This window comes from Dermacentor albipictus, chromosome 1 (genome assembly GCF_038994185.2).
Source record: "Dermacentor albipictus isolate Rhodes 1998 colony chromosome 1, USDA_Dalb.pri_finalv2, whole genome shotgun sequence".
Lineage (NCBI taxonomy): Eukaryota > Metazoa > Arthropoda > Arachnida > Ixodida > Ixodidae > Dermacentor > Dermacentor albipictus.
This window is the reverse complement of record NC_091821.1, coordinates 350348352-350374311: the sequence shown is the minus strand read 5'-3', so window position 1 is coordinate 350374311 and position 25960 is coordinate 350348352. Positions and strand designations below refer to the sequence as shown.

At 43.5% G+C, this 25960-nt stretch overlaps 2 protein-coding genes across 7 annotated transcripts in view; one reads left to right on the top strand and one right to left on the bottom strand.

The window, feature by feature from the left end:
* Positions 1–2891, bottom strand: part of LOC135909645 (HIRA-interacting protein 3-like) — a 37955-nt gene extending 35064 nt beyond the window's left edge. For 5 of the 6 annotated variants that reach the window (XM_065441670.2, XM_065441669.2, XM_065441672.2 and 2 more), the window contains exons 1-3: positions 2745–2891; positions 1689–1842; positions 547–1300 (exon numbers count right to left, since the gene is read on the bottom strand). In XM_065441670.2, coding sequence (XP_065297742.2) covers positions 547–1300; positions 1689–1842; positions 2745–2845 — 1009 coding nt within the window. In that variant the 5' untranslated portion in view covers positions 2846–2891. Of the gene's footprint in view, positions 1–546; positions 1301–1688; positions 1843–2297; positions 2651–2744 lie in introns of those variants that run through there. The other variant, XM_070531792.1, reaches the window with a different exon arrangement.
* Positions 2892–2994: 103 nt separating this feature from the next.
* betaggt-I (geranylgeranyl transferase type-1 subunit beta) lies at positions 2995–24689 on the top strand. The gene is made up of 9 exons (XM_065441674.2): positions 2995–3231; positions 3487–3608; positions 5564–5628; positions 7689–7837; positions 12897–13029; positions 15269–15314; positions 18770–18954; positions 20372–20480; positions 21493–24689. The coding sequence occupies exons 1-9, from the start codon at positions 3143–3145 to the stop codon at positions 21699–21701; spliced, it is 1107 nt and encodes a 368-aa protein (XP_065297746.1). The 5' UTR covers positions 2995–3142; the 3' UTR covers positions 21702–24689.
* The last annotated feature ends 1271 nt before the right edge of the window (positions 24690–25960 follow it).

Here is a 25960-nt window from a genome sequence, read left to right as displayed (position 1 = left end):
GAAAGTGCTTGCGGCCTCTGAAATCATTCATCATACAGGTCACTTCGTTGTAAAGGTCGTGCATCGCACAGCTCACAATAGAACTGGGACAGAATTATTTTGTTATAAAAGCCATTTCATTGTAGAGGTGAGCGAGTGTACATGCAGCACTATGTTCAAGATTTCAGTCTTGTAGTCACAAGTCAGAACATTCAAAATTAAGTTGAGTCTCCATATGAAGATATTGTGACTGAAAGGAATAAAGTAACAGTGAATCAACATTAAACTGCCACTTTCTCAGTGCAGGAGCAACAAGCTTAGGGCAGGCCTCCTCTTAAACACAAAAATAGTATTTTCTCAAAATATACTATGGATAGGCTGCTGGCATGTAGAAAGTTACCTAATACACTCTACTTAAGGCTTTCCCATGGACAACAATTTTTTCGCTGCCAAGGGCCAGTTCCTGATGGCTATCTTGGACGAAATGTAGCCATGGTGAGGTTATGAAGGCCAGCAATGCTCAACTGTCTAGAAAAAAAAAAAAGAGAGAAGAAGAAATTTACAAACCTTCACTTGGACTGCTGGCGGCATTTTTCACTTTCTTACTTTCAGACAGGGGAGGCCTTCTGGGTTCTACTCCATGTTCTCCAACCCTGGCACTACCTTCACCATCTGATGAAGGTCTCCGGGGAGACTCTGCAGACATGGGGGACTCGGCAATCATCAGCTTTCCTTCAGAGTCCGAGGAGTCTGATGCGTCCCCTCCACAAGGCGCTTCAGCCTTGTCGGCTGAAGCCACAGGGAACACCACAGTCGGAATGGCACAACACACTGCACTGGTCGCAGCATTGGAGGAAGCGTTAATGGATTCATCACAAGGTGCATCCTTAAGCGGGATCTCAGATATTACACTCGATGCAGGGTTGGAAGACAAACTTGACGAAACACCCGGAGAAACACTTGGAGAAGGAACCTTTGGAGAAATGTGTGATGAATCAGTTGAAATAGCTATTGATGCATTGGCACCTACGGTCGATATGCTGTTGAGAGCACTGATGGGAGCAACACTAAGCACGGGAGCCGGTTTCGACTGAGTTCGTCGATGTGTCCGCACACCTAATGTTTCCTTCACGGCCCGAATCACATCATCATCATCAGAGTCACTGCTTGTGTCAACTACTCGCTGAACGTTCCTGGCATTGGGGCATTTGATGGGCGATTCAGCATCCGAGTAGCAGTTACCGTTTTGGGGCAGTATTGTGCGCAATGGACTGGTGGCCCCTAGATCTGCTGGGGTGTCGTCGCTACTTGACTTGACGTCCTGAACAAAGGCAGAGCATGCAGCAAAATAAAGTAAGCTATAGTTATTCAAGTTATCTATGAAAAAGCTCTACTGAATCTTATGGTGAAATAAATTTTTATACTTTGTCAGATGCTTAACGTACTAAAAAGTGGGTCACAGACCATGTCAAGCTGGCATCATGATAAATCAAGACACTGTTGAACATATTAAATTGATAACAGCAGCTTTAAGCCGAGCAATAAAGGCAAGTTAAAAAAAAAAAAGATTGAGTAGACTCGGCTAGTGGCTGATCTAGTGTAGGAATTGTAGTACTGTTTGATGCTTTCATGCGGCAAAGTTTTCTTTAAAAAATAGTGCATGCAGATTTAGTGTTACACGGATGACAGTGGCAAACATTGTTACTCACTTGCGATGACTTGTCTCTGGAGTCTGCCAAGTCTACAAACTCCTTGAATACAGTTGTGACTATTGATGCAAAGACTTCTCGGTTTTCTGATGACAGGTGTTTCACTTTGAGCTCGTCAGTGTATAGCGTACGCAGCTGCCTGATGGTGAGCATGCTGAGCAAATGAAACGACACAAACAGGGCTTAGCACATTCAAGACAGAAGTGAATACATTCAGTGACAAGATTTCGCTGCGGACAGATGCGAAAATTGCGTTCTCCATACAGGACATCTATAACTGCCAGATATATATAACTGCAAGCGGAATAATGTACAACACGAATCTTCAAAGCACACTCTTCTCAAGTCTGAAGACACAACTTTAATACGAACTTAACGAATACCGAAAGTATCGTACCGGGTTACATGCACAGACGCAACAGGCGCATTCAAGTATCAAAGGTTTGGAAGTATCTTCCGCATGGCACGCACGGGGCACATGAAGTCGGCTCGCTTCACGAGCATCAACACAATGCACGCCGTTTTGTTTTTTTCCCTGTCGCTTCATTACGCAGACTTTCCAGCATACGTGGCTCGCTTTCACGTTACACAAAAGGATTTGTTACTTACAGTGAAGTAAACAATACTAATGTTGAGAGCATATCGAAGCACATGACAGAAATAAACGGCTCAGCGAGAAAGACTCGCCAAGACCGATCTTGCTCGCCTACGTAGTGCGGAAAGCTAGTTTCCCTTGAAAGTAGAGCACGAATGGTTTGACGACGACGCAGTGGCTTTGATTAAAATAAGACCTGCTGCAGCTCTCAAATCAGGAAATGGCTGGAAGAGATGAAAAAGATGTGTTTATATGTCAGCAGAAAGCTGTCGAAATTAAGAGCGATTGCGGCGCAAATTTGTCAAAAGTTGCCCCCCCGATGAGCACAACAGAGTAGCAAGGAGCAACAATATCACGAAGTTCGCAATCGAAATCTAGACGCCAGGCGAATTAAACTGAAAATATTGTTTGCAGGACACATCGGGCCATATCTAAATCTACATTATAGATGTTGTTCGTACCCATGGTCTTGACGTTCGCGGAAAATACGGCGAACAAACTCTAACATACTACTGGCACTGACGGCCGCCATTGCTAGTTCGCGCCAGCTATAATTCGTCATCTGCAGATTGATTAGCCTTTAACAACCGCTTGAAAACGCTTACAAATGCATGCTTAGAAAACTAAACTTGCAGAATGAAATATTTCGTATGTTTGGATATTTTTTGAAAGCATGAAACATGATTATAATTTAACTCCCAAGACAAACGAGATGGCAGCACCGTCTCGCAACAGTTGCAAACCACACGAACTTGCGTGAACGGGTGTCTGCTAGCAGCGATTGTTATGCAGATACTTTCTAGCTGGTTTTCTCGTTCAGGATTTTAGGCGCACTATTTAGTGATTGACAATTATAACGATGGTTTTCCTGAGGGCTCAACACATTAAGTTTTTCCAGAGATGTCTCACTGTTCTCCCCTGCGCTATGTCATCTTTGGACGAAATGAGGTACGTGCTGTGAAAGTGATCAAACAGGCTAGCAAAGTGATATATTGTTGAATGTTCCGTCGGCGAACTCATCGTGAGTTTTAAGAGTTTCACCTGTTGCTTCAAAACGGCCGATCACGTTTATTGTGGTGACGTCAGGCCACTTTCCATGGCGCGGAAACGTCTTGAGGACAGCTTGCAGTGAATTATTATTACTTTGGGCGTAATGACGACAGGCCAATTTAATCTTTCTTTCGTATGTTTGCCTTGTTTCAGAATGACTGTAGCATATTTCGCAGTTTCTGGACTGGATCTGCTCAACGCTCTCGATACAATAGGAAACAAAAAACACATTGTCGAATGGATATACTCACTCCAGGTCTTGCCAAATAAGGATCGTAAGTTTCTGCATCTTTTGTATAATATTTTCCTTTTATGGTCGCGTGTTACAGTGGATGATTACTTGAAAAGCTGATGTTGCAATACTTGGCGTGGCACAATGAACGTTTCATTGATGCTGCTTGCACTGTATGTCAAGTCAAACACGACAGCATATGATATAGCTAGACCACATATACTTCCAACCTTGTAAATCATATTGCAAAGTGAAACTATTGCTAGAGTGAATTCAGCTACAACAAAAGCTTTATTCGCATGTAATTAATCGTCTTATATTCATTGTCCTTCTATGGGGATGCTTGAACTACTTTGTAAATGAAATGCATAAAACTATGAAAACTTAGTTGAATATGGAGGCTTGGTTTAGCAGAAGCTACCTACACCGCGGTACGTTTAGGTAATTGAGTTAAAATACTCGCACGTTCACCTACATTTAACTGGATTTATTTTGTAGTGTTTGGTTGCTTCTGCTGTGCAGATTAGGGCATCAGTACAAGAGACATCTACATGGTATTGCTCAAACTATTAAATTCACTATATTGCTGGGGAAAGAAAATTTTGTGATCCACTCGAGAGCAGCAGGAAGCTACATAGCAAACTTAAACAGGTTTCTCACAAAGAAAGCTTCACTGTTGAAAGAAAAATTCATCCTAGTACTAGGGATTGAGCCTGTGACCAACATCTTTCCGGGGCAGTTGATCTACTATCCGAGAAAACCAGGAAACAACAAATGGCAGGGTGGTGAGGGCAAATTAACTGATAATTCAAAGTGCAAGGATAGTGAATATGGTGAATAACTTCTGTGAAAATCCGCAATATGTAGCAAGTTTTATGAAAGGGAAAACTTCTTTTCTCAACTTTTCCTTCTCATGGAACTTCCTCCACCTTGCGAATTTCTGCAGAATTGGTTTGCAGTGATGCTGGGGAAGCATCCTTGCTGTCATCAACGAGAGCTTGTACAGTGTCTTGAGAAAGTTCTGTGATGTATGTTTTCCTAATCTTGCATGACTGTGAGTGTCACTGTCAGCACTGATAGGGCGACCATGAAGTTTTCTTGAATTAGCACAACTCAGAACGAGCAAAGGAATCAAGACAAACAGGAAGAAACAAGAGCAAAGGAAACAAGACAAACAAGAAGGGACAGGTGGTGGGAGGGGTGGTATTTCTTGTTTGTGTTGTTTCTTTCACTCATTCCAAGTTGCACTAATTCAAGAAAACATCATGGAATACCAACTTGCCCAGACTACCACTCTGGGGTGACATTTGGACTGCTAAATGCTGACACAAATCGCACCACTTGCTGGCACATTAAATTCAAGCTCCCTGCCTGCTCTGATGGCTGTGGCTGTAACCACATGGTGCTGAGTGTAAGGTCACAGGCTTGATTACCAGCTCCAGTGGTTGCATTCTTCTTGAAGCAGTATGTACTTAGCTGTAGCAGCACACTAATGAACACTATGTGGTCCAAGTCATCCCAAAGCCTTCTAGTGTGGCATTCCTTTTGGCCTGCTGTGCAGGTCTAGGATGTGAAACATCATCAGTCAATCACTCCAAGTATCATGTTTGACTGAGAAACAGGAGCACTGCTATGTGCTGTTTGTCGACAAGCTTTGCGATAATTATGCATGCTGTACTGTGAAATTCTTTGCTAACTGTTAGTATTCATTAAATTTGTGCTTTTTCTACCACCTCTCCTGTTGATGCATTCAACAACTATGTGATGAAACAAGCCACTGACACGGACTAGCTACTTATCAATATTGAGAGACTTGGGAACAGTGCTAACATGAACAAACTCCGTCAGCCCCCAATAAACATATAAGTGTCCACTTGGAACACCCAAAATAATGGTGCTGGTTTATTGAAGTAAAGGTTTGTATATCTGGCTTTGGTTGTTTGATGTCATAATCTTGTATTATAATATTACCGCTGTTGTCAAATTTGGTTAATGCAGGGACTAATCTTGACCGGTGTGGTTTCAAGGGATCTCATGCTACTGGCTTCAAGGGGAACGATTTGGTGAGCTGAATTACCCTTTTTTTTCTTGCACTGTGTAGCTGCTTTCTTGATTGCAGCACCACTTTTCAAATGCGAGAGAAAATGTGATTAAAGCTTGTCTTTGTCCCCCTTTCTTGTGTCTGTGGTTTTTATTGCGCTAAGTTACTTGTTCAGTTATGGAAAACTAACAAAATTGGCAGCATATGTAAAAAATGGCCTTGGCATCCTCAGGTGCATTAGTAGAAGCGTGTAAGTGTTCTCACCAACATCTCGGCTACCAAGGATATTGTGCTACTGACTTGTTGGGCACACTAAAATACTTTGATGTTTGTGTACTTGGTAAACAAAAATACTCATAGAGGTAAGTGCAAAAAGCAGAGGCTTAGATGGCACAGAAGTTGTTGCCTAGTTACCTAATTTGTAAGGTTCTGTTTCCTGTATTTGGTAAGAAGTGTTTGGCTTTCAATAGCCATTATACAAGACTATTGTTTAATTGCCCGACATATTGCAATGCGGGAAGTTATACTTCAATATTTCTGATACTTGCTATTTATGGTTTAATTCCAGCTTCTTAGTGAAAGGCATTAAAGGGACACTACAGAAAAATATAAGTGGAGCTAGACTGAGACATTATGCTTCTGTAATAATGAATTTGTGATTTGTAGCGAGAACAGAGCTTTTGCAAGCAAGAAAATGACGAAAATGAATAAGAGTAGCACCACCTGTTGTGCACTATGACACCTCTCCTGTGACATCAGCACTGACTGAATCACAGAGAGCACCATAAGGGGAGGATCACGTAGAGATTACGTTAACCTGTCCGTTTTAACGCAGGCAGTACAAATTATAGAGCAGCAACAGCGGACTTCGTTAACATTTTCAGTCCAACAAAGTGACATATTGAATTGACTCAAATTTATTATGCAACAAAGACTATGACCAGGCGACAAAGGTGGAGGTTGCAGCATGAGGATAATCTGGCCACCTCATACACAGGCCAGTCTCGTAGTGGTTGACTGAAAGCATGCATTTTACATAATGCTGTTTAAACACAACACATATTGAAAGACACAAAAACCACAATCAGATTACATAAACAAATGATTGTGGAAAGATTTCATACAGCTTTTTGAAACAGGTATGATGGAGATGAAGCGAAAGAGAACAAGAACTGGTCACAGCAGCAGAACTGATCATACAAATATTTCGCGTAGTTTTTCTAAAGGCAGAACAGATACACTGTGACCATATTAGTACACAGAAGACTATCATAGACTTCTAGACTAATCATCTATCAATCTAGCTGGACTTAATCTTTTGAAAAACACAATAATGTTTTTATGCTATTTTCTATTTATGCACCTTTTTAAAATTTATCTTATTTGTTATGCATGCTTGTTGGTTGCTTGAGGCCGTTAGCTTAGATGCCGAAGATTTTAATATCTGTTATAAAGCCAAAGTAAACAATAAAGAATGATCTTCTGGTTGTGTGGTATGGTAGGACTGATGTCAACTCAGTTTTTACATGAAGGTCTCGTTAACTGTTTTTACCAATGTAGGGCTACCTAATACATCACATCAAGAATTTTTTTTTTCATATGAAGTGGATATGTTTGTGAAAAATGAAATTGTCACCCACCCAGCTGTAGCATGAAGCTACAAAGGAAACTTGCACAAGATTATCAGGAGAAAGCTTTGCACTTTAAAAAAAAAATTTCCTGATCTGGGGATTGAACCCAGGACACACGCCTTTCTACGGTGGTTGCTCTACCATTTTAGCTAACCAGGAGGCTAGCAGGTGTCAGTGTAAGGCCAAATTAGTCGACAACTCGAAATATAGAGACAGTGAACTGCTTTCCGAGACACTTGCATGAGTTTCCTTTGTAGTTTTGTGCTACAGTTGGGTGGATTACAATTTTCCCTTTCATGAAAATTCCTCCACCTTGCAAGCTTCCACAGAACTGATGTGCCTCATTTTTGATACATTCGTGTACCGTACTGAATGTTTTCAGTTTCATGTGGCAGACAAGCTATTTTAATTGAAAAGGTCAAGTGCCAATGCACTCACGTCTTCATTACAGGATGATAATGCCAGCAGTTTGAACTGTGGCCATATTGCCATGACTTACACTGCATTGGCTACCCTCATTATACTCGGTGATGACTTGAGCAGAGTGGACAGGTTTGCCATCATGCAAGGTCTCAAAGCACTCCAGCAAGAGTCTGGAAGGTAGGTTTGAGATACTGTGTTACCATGTTTACTCCAGTTTTGATGCATATTGATGACTACTTGGTGAATTTTTATCTGTGATATCCTACCAAGAAGGTTTTCTTGGTGCTGGGCAGTGACACATGGCACATGATGTTACGTTATTGCCATAAGATGTGTGAGTGTTTAAAGACAGGTACTACTATTATGCCTTCTCTTTGTCTCATTTAGTTAAAGATTTTGTATGTAAGGTATGAATTTTGCATAAAACTGATACAGTGAATAGAATATGTCATGCTGTTGTTTGACAGCTGCAGTGTAGGAAAACTGCACTTAAACTTTTGTCTGCACCTATCTTGAGACAATGTTTCTGCAGCATACCTGCACATGCCTGTAGTCACATATGTAAAGATACATAAGCAAAGCCACATAAGTAAAGATACAGGCTGAGGAACATAACCGTGCGTGGTTTGATGGTTGATAAATTCAGTTGTGCCACTGCCATTACATTTAACGTGTTGGGCACGAGATGACTGAAAACTGTTGTTTGTCATTTACAAACAGTTAACCGGACATACACTTGTGCATGGCATTACATATACATGTATAAAATAATGTAATAAGCCTATCTTGCCAAACATTTTCCACTAGCATATTATATTTAATTTTGTTTAGAAATTAGAAAATAGTATTTGGTATTAGATTCAATATTTGAAGGTTGTGTTCCTTGAATGTTTTGATTCAATTTCATTTGGAAATTTCGCTTTTCTAACACCCCTACTAGAAAGTGTCATTATAGATGCCTGAGTAACTTGGAATAGTTTGCAGCTGGAACTTTATCCACTGTTATATTTATTTTCTGTGACCGTATAGGCTTCCTGGCAGCCAACAGCTTTTTATTAAAGTGAAGCTTTCTTTGGTTGTTCCTGCCACATTTCGCGGATGACTGTTTTGCAAGCACCTCCTCTATGTTTTTTGATGCCAGCCAGATGCGTCTAATCTGATCGTTCACTGCCCTCTCTTATCGTCCTTTCCTACTCTCCCCCGTCGGCTAGCGTTCGCGCCTGCTTTACGGTCATGGGGGAGAGTACCATCTGGGTGGCACCTCACAGTGGAAGTCAAAGGAAGACTGACAGATGCGTGATAACCTGACGTCTAGAGACGCAGGGATGGAGCGTTTACCACCTCTCATCACAAACGGCAGCGGCACGCGCTCAGCTGCCTGCATTATGCAAGCAGGCATAGCTAAATTAGTAGTACCATCTGGGTAGTGTCGCATTGCGGCAAGTCACTGAACTAAGGCACCCCAACGGCTCCCATAGTGGAGCGAGCGATTGCACTGGCACTGAAAAAAATAGAGGAGGCATTGGTCTTGCCAACTAAACTGAGCTAATCCTAGAAAAAATGTAACCAAACGCGGTGACTTGGTGGGCCAATCTTGATGCCTGCACATGATGTGCACCCCTGCACGGGTTTTAATGTGTTTTGTCTCACAGGCTAATTCCCGAGGCAGTGCACCTGCATAGCATGCACATGCCTCATAGCATTAACCAATACAGCTTACCAATAAGTGTCCTCAAAAACATATCACAGCAGGCCTACTGGGAAGCTACACTTTACTGACGATCATTCTCGTCTGATGGTTTCTACCCTACTTTAAAGCAAGCGACTAGCTTTCCTTGGCTTTTCCACCTGTTTTCATGGTCGATGATTGTTGGTGGTTGTTCAAAGTTTCGCTGTCTATACAGATGCCGATGCAAAGGGCACATGCTCTCGTGCAGCCGAATTGGGGTGCACATTTGTCGTTGAACACCAACAGTAAATATATTCTATTAAAAAAACCTTTGGTGTGAATGTAGATCTCAAACTTAAAAGTTCTAGACATGGCATTTGCAATGGTAAAATAAAAATTTTGTCAAATTTCATTAAACAGCCAGGGCAATTGCAGAGGTTGTGAGAATAAGCAATGGGCAATAATGTGAAGGCAGAACCCTGCTCCATTGCAGACATGCCTTTGTGTTAAGCATAACAGCTGAGATAACACTACCAGGGGACATTAAACAGACTGAGCATATGCAAATACTAGGCATCAAATTTTGTACGAGTGGTGTTTCACCTCACACGTGGCGAGACATTGTGAGTTCCATTAAAGAACAGTTGGAAGCAGTGACTGCGTCGCCACGATCCCTGGCAGAATGGGCTTTCTTTATTAAGAACATATTGTGCAGTAAACTGTGGTTTGCTGCAAGGGTAGCTCTCCCGCCGTAACCAATAGTATGTGTAGTAAACTCACTTATTTTTTCATGGTTCTGGCTAAACAAGTCACAGTACGTAGCGCATCAATTTTTGCGTCTGCCGAAATCCAGCGGAGGATGGAGCTTGCCATGCAAAGTTACATTTGGTAGGCTGTTGTGCTCTAAAAGTACATGTGAACTACTTGATGATGATGAGTACTTAGGCAGGCCACTGCTGCTTTATTGGCTGGGCCATTACCGTTGAACGCTTATGCCGTAGAGTACAGGCAACTTGCTTCCGACAGCGGTATCGCCAGCACCACTGTATACTGTGGCTGCACGTTTGCAAAGCCAGCTTGTACAACTAAGAATTACAAAGTGGCGTGTGACACCAGTTTCCAGGCTTTGTGAAATGTTGTGTGAGACAGCTGTACCTCCATGCACAGCTACTACACAAACATGGACAGCCGTGCTTTCACCTGATTTGCCCTCTCAAGTGGAGGATTTTCATTGGCAATATCAGTGGGGCATTCTACCTACAAGAGACAGGCTTGAACCCTGGCATATGGTAGCGAGTGATAAATGCATGCATTCCACACAAACAGAGACGAATGCACATGTAGTAAAGGAGTGCGTTGTAGCATGCACCTTCTGGAAGCTAGTTGCAAGAATGTTTGGAATATCCATCGTGCGGCCACCACAGCGGCGAGATCGGTTTGCAAGTCTCGTCTATTACAGCACTAGCTTTATTCTGTGGCACTTCCGCAACATTGCAGAATGATCGCGGCAGTCAAATAGAGCAATGTACCCCAGAATGCGAAAACTACGAGTGATAGTATGGGGTCATCTTGAAGAACAGTTGTTCAAACTCAGTGAAGCGGAGTTTCTTTGCCACTATTCTACGCGGTACATAACCGTCTCCCGAGACAAAGTCTTTCTGCAGCCAGAATAATGCTCAATTCTGTTTGCCTGAGTTGAGAGTTTGTACAGTCAACGACTGAATTTTCGGACGCCCAAATTTTCGGACATGCCTGATATTTCGGACGTCTTCGCGGCACCGTCACGAACCCCATAGAATCAATGTATAAGGACATCTGAAGTTTCGGACGCTCGAACCCCCCGCCGTCCAATTTTCCGGACTTTTTGACGGACGGAAGGACTTTTGGCTCCTCGCACAGCGCCCTTGTGAAGGAAATCGACTTGCAGCCGAAGCATATCACCGCTCTGAACCACAACTAGCCGAATCTAGCCGTCACACACTGATTTGGTCTGGCCACGCTGGCTATGTTCATCGCCGCACTTCCGCCTTCGGCGGAGTTTCCGGAGCGGCGCCATTTTGTTTGTTTGTTTCCACAGGCCACGTTTTGGCTAGCGTGGTGTGTGGTTGTGCTGTTGTGTCAAATATGCTCTGCGACGCTAGGCCTAGGTGCTTCGACGCTCGTCAGCGAACTCCACTGTTCGCAACTTGAGGATTTCGCTCGTCTTCGATGGCGGCCACTCCGTCTTCGTCGTCCTCGCCGATGGCATCGAAGCGCGGAAAGCAGTAGTACGGTCGGACGACGTGATCAACGACCTCCGCTCTGCTGGGGTTTCCATACCCACGGAAATAACTTTTTAACAGTTTGTTGACGCTGACAATGAGCTCAACTTCTCCGCAGAACTCACTGACGAGGGAATAGTCCGTCAGGTTGTGGGGGATTCAGAAGACTCCGATGTTGAAAATGAGGAGCCAGTGCCTGCGCCGCCTACAAGCGCCGAGTTGACGCGAGCACTGTTGACTCTTATCGGTGTACAGTGCTGATATGACCCTTGCTCAGATCGAGGCGAATATGATCGCATGCAACCAGAACGCCGTCAAAACAACAATCAACAAGTTCTTCAAGCCACTGCAGCAATAACACCGGCTGCTCGACGATGCACATGTACATAATAAACCGGCTGCATACATAGTTTTGCATACAGCAAGTCGTCTGCATACAGAGTTTTTGAACGCCTCTTTTTATAGCCACTTCACTGATGCTGTGGCAGGGTTTCGGAAGCCTGTTACTTCACCCTTTACCTCTAGATCTGAGAAAAAAAGAAAAAGGGTGCGTTTTTTTGCATGCATTCATTTTTTCGGACTGCCTGAATTTTCGGACGTTTTTACGTTCCCTAGAGGGTCCGAAAAATTGGTCGTTGACTGTATTTGTATGTGCCCCGAGTGTCTTTCATAAATTTGAGGCTGACAATAATGCTTTTGCGTGGACGCTGTAATTATGTATTGTTGTTGTTGTTGTGAGTGGCAAAGCCAGTGTCAAGCAGACACCATGGATTATTTCATTTGCTATTCTCTTTTGTTTGCATAAAGTATGATGTACTACATGTGCTATACCTTATATTGTACTTTACGTTCATACCACACTTGTAAGTGTGCCTACGGGTGAATAAATTTCTTTGGAAACAGAGTTGTGTGTGTAACCAAATAACTGGGCCTGCCAGCACGTGCTGTTGCACGAGGGCTGTGCGGCATCTGAAAGTTCGGATGCTGTGGTGGAGCGCTCAGAAAGGACGGCTGTCTTCTCCAGCTGTCCCCTACACCTGTGGCAGCTGCAGGAAAGGGCTCTAGCAGAGCTACAGATGTACTGGTCAACAGATTTGTTCTCTACGAAATTAGGCAATGACAGTACGAGTGCTACCTAAATGTCCTTGTTGCAACAAATATATGCCTTCAAGTACGCCATTCCTTTGATAAAGCAAATAGCTTTCTAGAAGCATTTGTCTTTTCGCACATGTTGAATATCATCGATGATGGCTCCTGAAATCTTTTTTTTTACAATTTGTCCTTTCTTTTTAAATTTTTTTTTCAGCTTTACAGCTCTCATCCATGGGAGTGAGGACGACATGCGATTTGTCTACTGTGCTGCAGCAATATGCTGTTTGCTGCATGACTGGTCTGGATTTGACAAAGAAAAGGCTGTGAGCTTCATTCAGAGCTGTTATGTGAGTGGGTCCTACGGCTAACTTTCCATCTTTTTTTCCTCTTGTGATACCTTTAACACAGTTTTTTAAATGCAAGTAGCCACACATAATTTATGTCTTCAGTTAAGTGCTCATTTAGTGTTTAACATGGATAAAACTGCTGTGCACCACATTTACCGTTCGAAGCCTGTTGGTGTAACCACACATTCTTTATTTACTTATACTGTATGTTATTGTACTTTTTCAGTGTGTACTATAGTTATGTCCATTGGGTTTTTACTGTGCAGTGCAGTGCTCAGAACATCCACTTCGCCTGCTACAGTATTGCCTACTCTGGCCTCTGAAATACATGCACAAATGCCAGCGCTCTCAGGGTCTGCGTGGCGCACAGATACCCACACAAATTACCAAGTGAGGGTCTCAGATGGTAGCTCATTGGTCATTTGTCCAGCTCCCCAGTGTAGACTGCCTAGAGTAAGAGTTTTATTCACAGTGGCATCTGTTGTGAGCAGTGTTTAGGTTTTGCCCTCCACTAAGTGGAGATGGTGAAGCCGAAGATGAGGAAATGGCCTGGCATCGACACAATGATGACAATGTAACAAAAAGGTAGCTCAACAGAAACGTAGATGCAGCAAACCCAGTTTCAAGCTCCTAGCTGCTGTCCCAGTAAAACTTCCCTGGTGGGATGTATGTTGCTTAAGGATTCAACCCACAAAGGGTTCAGGCAACATGTCACCATTTATGCACGGAGTGCATTGAGCCTGTAGTGGCACATGTATGAAACACAGGTTTGCGCAGTCTCTTAAAGAAAAACCCTTCACTGTCCGATTTTCCATACCTTTTTCCATGACCACCGTTCAGCAATGGCGGTGACTCCGCCTTTGTAATCTTCACCAATGGCTTCGAAGCTCGGAAAGCACAACACATTGCATGATGTCGGTTCCAGAAAGTCAGGTTCACCTTAATTATACATGCATATACCCGCCCTCTTCTGTCACATTACGAGCAACGATATGCCTAATAATTCTACTGGCAGGCCTTCAGAGCTATATCGGACGTGCCTGTGGCGATTTGAGCCCTTGGGGGCAGTCAAAGCTAGTGTTTCGAAAGGTCAGTTGGGTAACGGCGACAGAAATTACGGGTTTACGACGAATTGACTCGTAGCTATTTGCAGAGGCCGCATGACACATGGGAAACAGGCAAACCACCTTGCAATGAAGACGAGTATACAATATGGTACGAACATTGTTCTCCACCATCATCGCTATCTTTGCGACACATTGTACAGAGGCATCTTACCTTGGCGCTGTTCATAGACGCTTAGTGTCTTGTCTAGCTTCTAGCATTGTTATTAGGCGTAATACACATTTTGTCTAGTGCAGTCAAGTGTATAAAGCACATCTGTCATTTGGAATGCACATAAGACATTTGCCATCACTTTTTGTATTTACCTGAGGGCACAAATTGTTCTAGCTCATTTGTAATTTTATGTCTGTATTGCACCTAGGTGCATATCTCTGTTCTCGCTAGCCTACAAAATTTTATTTAATTGTTTACAAAATTCAGTTCCTTGCCTATCAGAATAAAAATGTTAGCAACATACTGTTCATAGTATAGCGTCTGTATAGCTTAATTCATCGCTGTAGGCTTTGTGTCTTGCTTCACTGTTGAGCAGCACTTACTGATTGCACAGTAATAACAAGCTTTGCCAAATGGTTACAGATTACTGCTGTACTACTACTCCAAGTGTTCCAAAAAGACCAATGTTTATGCTCCGAAACTGCTCCAAAACAACATTTTTCTTGCTCCAAGAATTGCTCCAAATTCTAAATTGGCTGTACCACAATTGTGGTCGTGCCATGACTTCCACTTCCATCTTGATGCGTCGCACATGTTGTTGACATTAATTTGAGGAACACAACTTCTCCATCTCAACCTACCCCTTGTTGGCGTGTCAGTGTAATACCTTTTCTTAAACCTTATTTTTGTTTTCGTATTCAGGTAAACGCTGTTACTTTTTTTGTGTGTGTTCTGCACAAAATGGTAAGTTGGGAGACATTAATTAGGCCATATGCTTTTCACTCGCATTCCACTTTATGGTGCTATTTATTGCTTTTTCTTTACTTCAATGCAGAATTTCAATTGCAGTGAATGTTTCTGTTGGCTCTTATCCTGTGGCCATTGCTCCATTCATTTAAGCTCCATAAAAACTATGTGCTCTGTCTGTCTACAATTGTCTTAACATGTTTGCTTTTGATAGGGCTATGATGGAGGAATATCGCCATATCCAGGAACAGAATCACATGGTGAGTGGTTAAATGTGTCCCTCCTTTTATGATTATTTAAATATTTGATTCCAACTGTTGCAACCAACTCAATATTTGCTGAGGCTGTGACCAAAAAAAAAAAATGTCGCAGTTTCGCCCCAAAGGTGAGACATTGATTGCGATAGCAAATTATTAGACAGCTGTACGAGGTTAAGTTTGTAGTTTTATCACCTGCATAAACTGCCGTAAACATTTGCGTACTAGCTAAATTAACAAGCATGTTGCCATGCATGCACAGGCAAACACTAACACATCTCACTCGATGACCACGGGCACTCGCTGTCAAAATGCTGGCGTGATGAAGAGCTGCAGTAGTAGCGAGCGAATTTCCCTCTGTGTTACTTCTCGCTTCAGTGCAAACTAGGCATGCAAGAACACAGCGCACGTGAAACCATCACCTATCTCGGGTCGCCTAGCCTTCAAAACTATCGCAAGTAACCTCCAAGATAGGGTATGCGTACTGCCGCACTCAGCCGCCACAGCTGGAGTAGAAGAGATATACACTATCCTGCAACTTTCCCCATACCTCCTCCTAGTGCACGCACATCTCCCCACTCCACTCCTTGCACGTGTAAGAAGATGGCACGCACCCTCCTCTCCTTGCTCCCTTGTATACACGAGAAGACGTCGCTGTATCAAGCGAGCCTGTTTCTTGGCTCACCCTCGCACCTACAGCATACAGCACGCAGTCGTAATGTTATCCCATTTGGACTTTATGTGGAACATCGCGGTGTGCCGACGACAGAAATTCACCTGGAGTGTCCATATAAATGCTATTGTAATAAAAGGTGCAGTAGCGTGTGGTAATTACACACAGATAGCTCCTGTGGTGATAACATATCAGATTTTGTGACACAACATACATCATGCTAATCAGTTTGTCCACTTGCAGTCTTAAAGTTGTGTTTAGAATGCTGCTTGCCTTCAGGCTTGGTCATCTTTTATCTTTGGTTGACTCTGCATATGGTGTACTATGCAGCTACATTTGCATGCAAGTGCAGTGCAAGTTAAAGTACGGCTCACTGATAATTAATATAGTGTGCTGTGGTTAGCTAATGTGGGAGCATTATGCTGTTTCATATTATTGCATGACAATGACTGCAGCACTGGTGTTGCACGGGGCTGTGTATGTTTCACTTACTATCTTTGCTTACTGCTGCACCGTTCTTGCTAGAAGTTCGCAGAAAGGTCACATTTTGGAGTCTACGTGTAGCGGCGCGACTATTGTCTCTAGAGCCGGTGAAAAAGAAGACGGTTCATGTGCACGCAACACAAGAACAGAATATGCAAGCGCACTTGATACCATTGCCGCTCCTGAGATCCTGCGGCACCATGGCTGGTTGGCCTAGATAAATTGTGGCCATAGCAGCTGCCTCTTCACGCCGCCCCCTACAAATTGGTGACCCAGATGACTGGGCCCAGCCATACCAGCGTCAGCGCACCGACTCTCCCAAGGCAAGAGTGACGTGGCCTCACGCGGTCCAGCGGACATCCCATGGTTGTCGGTTGTCTGGGTATTCTACATCGACATACTGGACATCTGGTTCATCCAACTGGACAGCCACTTCCTTTTCAACAAGGCTTGCAGCTCTGGCTGTGTTCCAGACTCCCGCTGCCACCTCCCAGCACCGAGTTCTAGGAATTGCTGGCAGCTGTCCTTGCTCACTACACCACCTCTAGCACTCAGTCACAGCAGCTCTCGCCTTTTGAACTGTCTCGTCATTCTGCCTATGGTCATCCTACATTGCCTGTGTCCACTCATGCCGCCCACTCGTGCCCAATCATCAAACTTCTACTCAGTCCGTGAGCCTCCTCCCTGTCTCAAAGACAGCTGCGCGATGACTTTTTCGGAGAAATTCACTGGGCCCACTGCTCTCCTTTCTTGGACAGTACCGCAAGTGAACCGCTTTCCGTTCGGGGGCACGTCACTCATCGCCGATTCAGAGGCTGTCCCACCAGCTCCACTAAGCACAAATTTCACTCTCGCAGGCACGGCAACGCCACAAGCACAACCTTGTCGAAGCCTTCAGCGACCACCCCAAATGTGATACTATCGGCATTCGAGATATGGGCGTCAACAGCAGCAGGCGGCCCTTCTGATGTTCTGTGCTCACACTTTTCACTGATGCGTGGCCTACCAAAGTTTTTCAGGAGCAGCTCTGCCATCTGGTTTTTTCATCTCAAGAGTCACTTCTACGTCAACATCATGAGTGACCAACACTTGTGCTATTTCCATGCAAGTTGCGAGCTGTCAGACGGTATTCTTTCGGAGTTCCGACTTCTACCAGGTTCGGGCATCTATGAGAACCTGCGGCAGGTCGTTATTGTGCACTACGGTGTCACTGTGGCTGTGCCTCGCTCACAATTATTACTCCTCAACTCTGCTTGCTGAGCTGCACTGCACTGGGCATGGAGACGTATACAAGGCAAGGCAGCATCCTCAACGCTCAAGACAATACACCCTTTGTCCAGACTTGGTGTTCCTACGGCACCATCTGCAAACAGGCACGCAGCTCATGTGCACCTGCGTGGACTCTTCATGTTCCTGCTGCAGGCATCCCAATGCAGTCCTAGGTCGTACAACACTATACATCTAGCCTGTGACAGAAGTGGCTGTCTCCCTGAGCACCAGAGAGCTATATTTGTGACCATCACTGCAACACGAACTTTACTTGGACTTTTTAACGGATGCTAAGAATTGCCACTCATGTATATGTATGTATGTTTGCAGTCTCTCTTCTTTCTGTACGCGCACCTTTTGCACATATATGTGAATTGTGCTTCACACTAGGAGGAAGGCTGTGTAGCGGCATGACTATCGCCTCCAAGGCCAATGAAGAAGAAGATGGCTCAAGTGCATGTAGCATGAGAACAGAACACTCTAGTGCGCTCGACCTGAGCAGACGCAGGATCGGCCACTCCAAAGATCCCACAGCAGCATAACTGGCTGGCCTAAACAAACTGTGGCCACAGTGGCTACCTCTTCACGCCGCCTCCCACGTACATCATTCAATGTGACACTTGGCTCAATTACTTGCCTGGTGTTTAAGAAAAAAATTCAATAGAGTCTGTTTATGGGGGTGCAAACTGCAGCTGAGATGGTGCTAGAATAAACTTGTGTTGCTGCCTTTCTGCAGCTGCCAAAAGGCAGCGACACAAGTTTATGCTAGCGCCGCCTTGGCTGCAGCTTCCACCCCATAAACGAAGGCAAGTTTGCATTTTTTCTTAAAAACAAGGCAAGTAACTGTGCCAAGTGTTACACTGAACCACATATGCTCTAAAATTGACCTTTCTGCTAAATTTGAGCAAGAACAGTGTAGTTGTAAGTGTGAAATCACTTTGAAAAAATTTTAAGTGAAATATACACATGTCCCTGTAGTACCAGAGGCAATGTATGTGTGTGTGTATGCATGGGCGGCTCTATGTTGATGCAGGGGGCTCGACATACTGTGCGGTGGCCTCACTCGTCCTCATGGGGCAGCTGCACTCAGCGCTGAGTGAACAACAGTTACGCAGCCTGCAGCGATGGTGTCTGAACCGGCAGTTGACGGGATTCCAGGGCCGTCCGAACAAACCCATCGACACTTGTTACTCTTTTTGGGTAGGCGCAGCCCTCAAGGTGTGTGTGCTGTTTCTATATAATGGGCTTTAATATGCAGCTGTGTGACAAAGGTGTTCTGACAAGGCACCCCACAAAGCCTTTCAGCACAGTGAGGCATGAAGGGAAGGAGTTTCGACACATGCAGAGTAGGTGGACAGGATTGGCACCCAGTGTCACACTGGGCTCTGTCTCTGCGGCTGGCTTAATGTACCACGTAGCATCCAAACTTTTTCTACAAAATTCTGTTTTGGCTTTGCTTTCTGCAAGCAAGGTGTCCAACACGATGTCACTACCTCAGAACTGGAGACACATGAATGTCCAGATGAGCTTGGTGTTTATTACATAGTTGCAAAATATGAAGTCCTTTTATGTGCTTTCCATCTTTGAATCATCTATGTACCACAGTGGTCAATCCTGGGTGCCTCATTGCCACTGTGCGCCCATCTAGTGGCATCAAGCTGCGGTCAGTCACATTAGATTCAACAAGTTGAGAACTTGCTGTGGCGACTTGGCAACTCTGGTGTTTTTCTGCCCAGCACAAGGCAATGGGTTAGATTGTAGCGGCATTTCATTGAGGTTATGTACAAAGGCACACTTGGCTTTGGGTGAATGCTTGTAGGAACTGAATTGTCACCCTTGTGGGTGTGCTATTACGAAGAGAATGGACATGAGACGCCACATGCAAATAAGTCACTACAACTTATATTGCAAATCAATAATCAAAATACAGGCAAGAAATATGACAAAATATCAAACGTTTCATAGCAAGCAAGACACATAATATCTAATGTTACACAGCAAGACAGAGTATATAAAGTATGTCCATCATCCTATGTGGGGCAGTGATGTCAGTTCATCATGAGAGTTTGGTGCTGCGGCTCCTGTGGGTGTAGAGGCTTGTTTGATCACAAGTTTCATCGGTAGTGTCAGCGACTGGTGGAGTTGGCGATGACGGTGTTTGGCCTTCTGCAAAGCTGCGGGCTGGCTTCGTTCCTGCAGGCTTCTTAGCGCCTGCCTGATCAGAAGCTGAATGCGTCTCTCCTTCAGCTGCTGTCCTCAGACCCGTGATCATCCAACGTCTGGCCGTGGTGCGATATTTCCTTCTTTCACATATTTCTCCGCCAGACGCCCGGTGCTTAAGTTGGTTTGGTCTGTTTTTGGAGGTTTGGTTTCATGGGGACGGTTGTCAGAATTCGGTCGGGTTGCCCGATGCCGCTGTCTGGCTGCTGCTTGGCAGCATAATATTTGGTGTCTTGTGTGGAAGTACCACAGTCCCTACAATGTTAAAGCAACATAGATGTTGAATGTCAGTTGGGAGCCCCCCCACTGATCTTACACCAGCTAAGCCAACTCACACACACCAACATAGACGCAGGTCCCTATAGAACTGCAACTGTGTTTTTTCCCATTTCTTTCCTTGCTGCCCTGTGCGCAGCTTCTAGGTGCCTTCCAGTTTGTGAACCAGAAGGAGAACCTAGAATTTCTCTATTCGACTCAGGATGCAATCACAGGTGGCTTCAGCAAGTGGCCCGACAGTGACCCTGGTAAGCACTACTGCAGTACCACGTTTAGTTTTATTTCTTGTAACTGTTATTTGCACGTCAGTAAGCTGTTCAATAGATAATAGAGGGAGAAATTTTAGTTGCACTGTTTTGCATTGATCACGTAAGTGTTGGAACAGCTTAATTTTTCTGATAAGCCCAAACGGGGAGTAAGTAATTTCAGTGATGACGGAGAAAACACACACACACTACTACTACTACTACTACTACTACTACTACTACTACTACTACTACTACTACTACTACTACTACTTGTAACTGATGTTTACTTGCAATGAAAAACATTTCAGCTTTCTATTTTCCTTATCAGTAACCATGAATGGTTAAATTTCTCCAATTGAATCTGTGAATCTCATTAGGCTAGTGTGTTGTTTACCATTACAACTTGCATATAATATGAACCTGAATGCAAACAAGAGGCAGTTCTGAGGCAGTGAAAGGGTAAGAGAAACTTATTTGTATACAATATATTTTCAATATCTTTCAGTATATCTTTATTTTTCCTTTACATCAACGGTTTTGACGACCTAAAAGAAAAGAGTACAAAATAAAAAAAACATTTATTCTCCTGAAAAAATTTGGTACATGAACATACTTTAAATAAACTTGGCCTGCCAAAAACACAACAGAAACCAGTACTCTACAGGGTATTTTAAGATATATTGTGACGTACCCAGTTGGGACGCTTATTTCATGCCCAGGAAAAGGGAAAAAAAAAAAAGGCTGGGAGCAACTGACCTGAAAGGAACTTGTTGGGCAAGTTGACTGATACTTGACGAAGTCATCGTAACACAAATCACACGGAAACAAAGAAAGGAGAAGACGGGCATGCGTGCTATTAGTGTAGCTCTTGGACTGCCCTCTTTTTTCTGTTATTTTTTTACTGCCTTATTCCCGCTATTTTTTTACTGCCTTATTCCCGCTGTAATGATGACGACTTCCCCAAGTAAGTCATCCGACTTTAGGTAGAGTGTGACAACACCGTCTTGTGCAGATCCCATGCATGCCTATATGGGCATTGCGAGTTTGTCCCTCATGGGTGCGGAGAAGGTGGCACCACTCGAACCAGGACTCAACATCAGCCAGCGAGCAGCGGAGCATCTGAAGAGCGTCCACGTGTCTTGGACGGTGCTCGAGCTCGAGCAGAGGCTCAAGAGTTGCTCGAGCAAAGAAAATGGCACGGGTGGAGGTGGAGACAGATGATAGTGTGCCATACTGCCTAGTTCCTTCACAGTTGTTGCTACTTTGTGGGCCAGGACATGCGTAGTTGTTGCACCTTTTTGGGCTGACATATCGTATTTAGTGAGCTCGAGGTACTGTCTTGTATTTTTTTTTTCCTTAGCTGCGGTGCTGATGGTGCCTGTTGGTAATGCCAGCAATCGACAATGAGGTGACTGCAGAATATTGTTTCTTGCTTTCGTTATATTTGTTCTATCACACCCATGCTCATGATGCTTAAGATATCTTTCAACTCCAGTTCGTACATGTGGTGCACTGATCTGCAGTATGTGTGCACTGTACTGCATATGGTGTCCTTCCTTGAAAGCAACCAACCATTAGATGCTTGCAACGACATTCTAAGTTTGAACAGCGCATAAGCAGATATGTGCCATATCCTTCGTGCACTACAGAATGTGAGCGCATTTCATTATGACTTCGTAGTGTGTAATGTTTTTTGTAAACTCTTCTGCTGATCTCGTGCACCATGCACGATACATCATATTGTTATTGTTCTTGCAGAATTAATTCATACATACATAACTGTGCTGGAAGATAATTTTTTGTCTTATTTCTGAGATTTTGTACATGACTCTCATCTGTTTAGGAATGTCAGATCACACAGTTCCTGTGAGCTTACATTCACGCTTTCTATTTCGCAGTGTTCAAAACTGAATGTGTGTGATATTATGCTGTTGCTGCTGTGATTCAATGATTAGGAGTGTAGGCATTGTTCCGTGCTGCTTAAAACTGGTTCATGGAAATCTGTACTGCCAAGATATGCACAGTTCACGTGAATACTTCTCTGGTCATTTCACTTTTGTAGCTTATTCACTGCTGTCGTGATTAGAGTCATAACCGCTTTAAATATTTGAAAGCATAAATATTGCTAGTTTTTTCTGAAATGCATGGCTCGATACCCATGTGTTTCGGCTTCTAGCCACTATGCATTATTTTATCCAAAGACACTTTTACTCTATGTGAGATATTAGTTTCGTTTGTGCCTGGCAAGGAGTTAATGACTGCTTACTTCTATTTTTTTATTCAACTGTCTTTATACAGTAGCTCTTGTGAAAATGGAGTTTGGTTCTTGTTATAAAATACTAGTATTTTATGATGATGAAGCCAATGTAGACTGGAAGATGTATTGAATTAACATACATACAAATTATGATTATTTTTGTATGGTGTGTAATCTGATACATATCAGTCTTTTCCATGTGAGGCGAAATCTTCTGATGCTAGGTATGGATATGGATTAAAACATTTTAAACCCAGATAATTCGAAGTCTTTACTCAACTTACTTATTACTTAACTGGTTGCCATGTTTTACATGTGCAACATCCAAAAACAAAGATTTGGATGTTTTTATCTGGAGATCATCAACACTGCTGCTTTAAAATGGTCACAGTGCTGAAGTTGGCATTTATAAAGTGTCTGTCTCATTTCTATCAATTTAGAATTTTAGTCTTTATCCTTATTTCCTTAACCTGCTGGAAAAAAAACAAGGGTTATGATTGTTGTGGCCTGAAATATGCCACTGTGATATAAAGAGGTGGCATGGAATGCAACAACTAACATCAGACAAGCGCATGCAAAATTTTCAAAGGGCATGTCGCTTGTTGCTTCTCTGATGTGACGTCAACCGATTGATCATTTAAAGGGGCCCTGAATCACATTTCTTGGAAGCTTCAAAAATGCCTTTAAATGACTATAGTGAGTGATAGCAGCATATGCTATCAGTAGCATATGGTAACTCCCAAGAATATATTACTGAAGTAATTCTTCATATAGACCTAGTATGAGCGTAGATAGTTTAAGTGCGGTATTTATTTTCCCCTTTCACCCTCGATGTCCTCCGCTCCGAAAAAGCGTAGGGTCAACGGTAGCAATAGAGTGCGTGCAGTATTATGGCGAGTGGGCTCATCGCGGCACCCAACGGCGGCCGCAGTGTTTACACTACTCGGCAGTTGCAGCTAGGCGTGGCTATGTGCAACTTTAAGTGCACAGCAAGGCAGGAGTGCGTGCTCACGTGCTCCAAACTGGCCATGCTATGTAGTGCGGGTCAGCTTTTTCCTTCATGCATAGAAGGCAGATACAGATTTCATGCTTTGTAGCGCTCAATATGAAGTACGTCTAGCCAGGATCAGTCACTGCTGGGGGTGAGTGTTCACTGTTGCATGTCTCTGGTGGATGCTAACTACTATTCATCACGACGCACGGCAGGCATAGCGTCCGTGTAGTCTGGGCTTAAGTTTTGCATGGCTGGAGGCTAGTCGAGTGTTCCAGACTAATCGGAATTAGCCATAAAACCCTGATAAGCAGTGTGGTCAAAGTTTCATCCATATGTGGGCGGGCGCAACCAAGTGCGAGCGTACGATAGCCGACTCATGCCTCTTGATTGATGCCAGCTATTGGCCAATAGCAGCCGGGTATGGGAATCTGCTCTCTTGCGGAATAGGGCAGCCCCAAAAAGGATTAGGAGAAGGCTTCTGTTGAGAAGAGAGTGTTTTAAAGAAAGGTGAATTTGCAGTCCACTTGTGAGCTTCATGCACCGGGCACAAGCACATATTTTGGCTGAGATGTTTGCAACAGCATATGCTATCTGCAAAATGTGTTTTTTTCCCTAGCCCTAGGAGTGGTTTAGGACCCCTTCAATATATAATTGTAAATAATCTGATAATTTAAAAAAAATTGTGAATTGCTCAGCCTTTGTCAATATGTACACAATGCACTTATGTGAAAGGGAATGCTTGATTTGTGTTCCAAGCTTTGAAACATCTTTGCTATATGCAGTGAAATGATAGACACTTTTTTGAAAACATGATCTACTTAGCAGGTATCAGGAAGTGATGTCCTAACTTGTGCTTCTAAAGGAATTAGTGCTGAAATATCAGTTAAGTGATCCTTTTCATAGCATGCCCTGTACTTATCAATAAAATAAGCACAGCACGACTTTGACTGAACACTTGCATTTTGTCGCTTTGTGTAACATTAAGCCACTCTGGTGTTATTTAGCGTAACGAATAACTGTTAAGCCTTCTTAGGGACATATTTGTTAGCCATAGTGCAGGAATCCTCACACAGTTTAGGAAGTTTATTTAATGCAACTTGCACTGGCAAAAGGGGACTGCTAGTTTTTGCTGTTCAGCCTGGAGCTACCATTGTCAGCCACCCAGGATTTGACAAACATGAAGCGGTATTCTGAATGACAAGAAATGCTTATCCGTATTTCTAGCATGCATTCTTCTTGACCTACAGCATAGAAAATGTTGAGAACATGTAGATGAAATGTGGCTCAAAATAATTTTAGTAAAGAAAGAATTCGGGCCTGCATAGTGCTATCATGACACAAAGGGAAACATACTGAAGGCCTCATCCTCCTCGGACAGATCCGAAGAAAACCCAGTTCCACGTTTTCAGCTCAATCCTTGTTAACAACTGGTATATATTACAAACCTGGAAAACCTTCTTTTCAGAGATTCCAGGGTTAGGTGCAAAAGCAGGATTTCTATGCACATGGACTAAGCGACCATTTCCATTAGCTCACCTAGCTAAAAACTGCTTTTGTTTGACTTGAACACTAAATGAAGGCTTGTGTGCGTTATGGTTATGCTGGATCTTGCATTTGCAACGTCATCTTGGAGCATATGTAAAGTACTTCATCAGCATTTTTCATTGTGATGAAACAATGGCCCTGCACAAATTTGTGTCAATTTTCATAATAATCGTTTACACTAAATTAATATGTGCCTCTGGCATCAAGCCAGAGCAAACTTATTTTAGCGGTTTTTTAGTGGTCAGGCTTAATTAAAAATAAAATAAAAATAAATGAATAAAAGCCACTCGTCACAAGGGTGTACAAGTGAGCCAGAGGGGCTTGTGGAAGTTACAATGTACAAGTCGCACTGTGTGGTGCCCTCACTTTGTTAAAGGGGCCTTGAAAGTTTTGCAACTAATTGTAGAATGGCCTCACTATTAAAGGACGTCGTCTCTTGAATCTCATACTGCAAAACTTTTTGAATTCTTCTAGTATAAGCGGAGTTATCGCGCTGATACCCGGCGTCTTCTCTCCTTTTTTATCCGCTAGTGCGCCGGAAGCCACACAGTAGAGAAGCCCAGAGAGCAAAGCCCCGGCCAAAAGTTGTGTTGCAGCGGCAAAACGGCTTTTCATGTTAAACTATGCTACACGGCGCGCCGCTGCCATCTCAGATGCCATGTACCACTGACGTAGCTACAAGCT

Excerpts from the sequence above, each read along its gene's own strand:
- betaggt-I (XM_065441674.2), top strand. The coding sequence starts at position 3,143 with ATGGTTTTCCTGAGGGCTCAACACATTAAGTTTTTCCAGAGATGTCTC. Across the intron at positions 3,232-3,486 it reads TCATCTTTGGACGAAATGAG|AATGACTGTAGCATATTTCG; the intron begins GTACGTGCTGTG and ends GCCTTGTTTCAG. Across the intron at positions 20,481-21,492 it reads GTGGCCCGACAGTGACCCTG|ATCCCATGCATGCCTATATG; the intron begins GTAAGCACTACT and ends CGTCTTGTGCAG.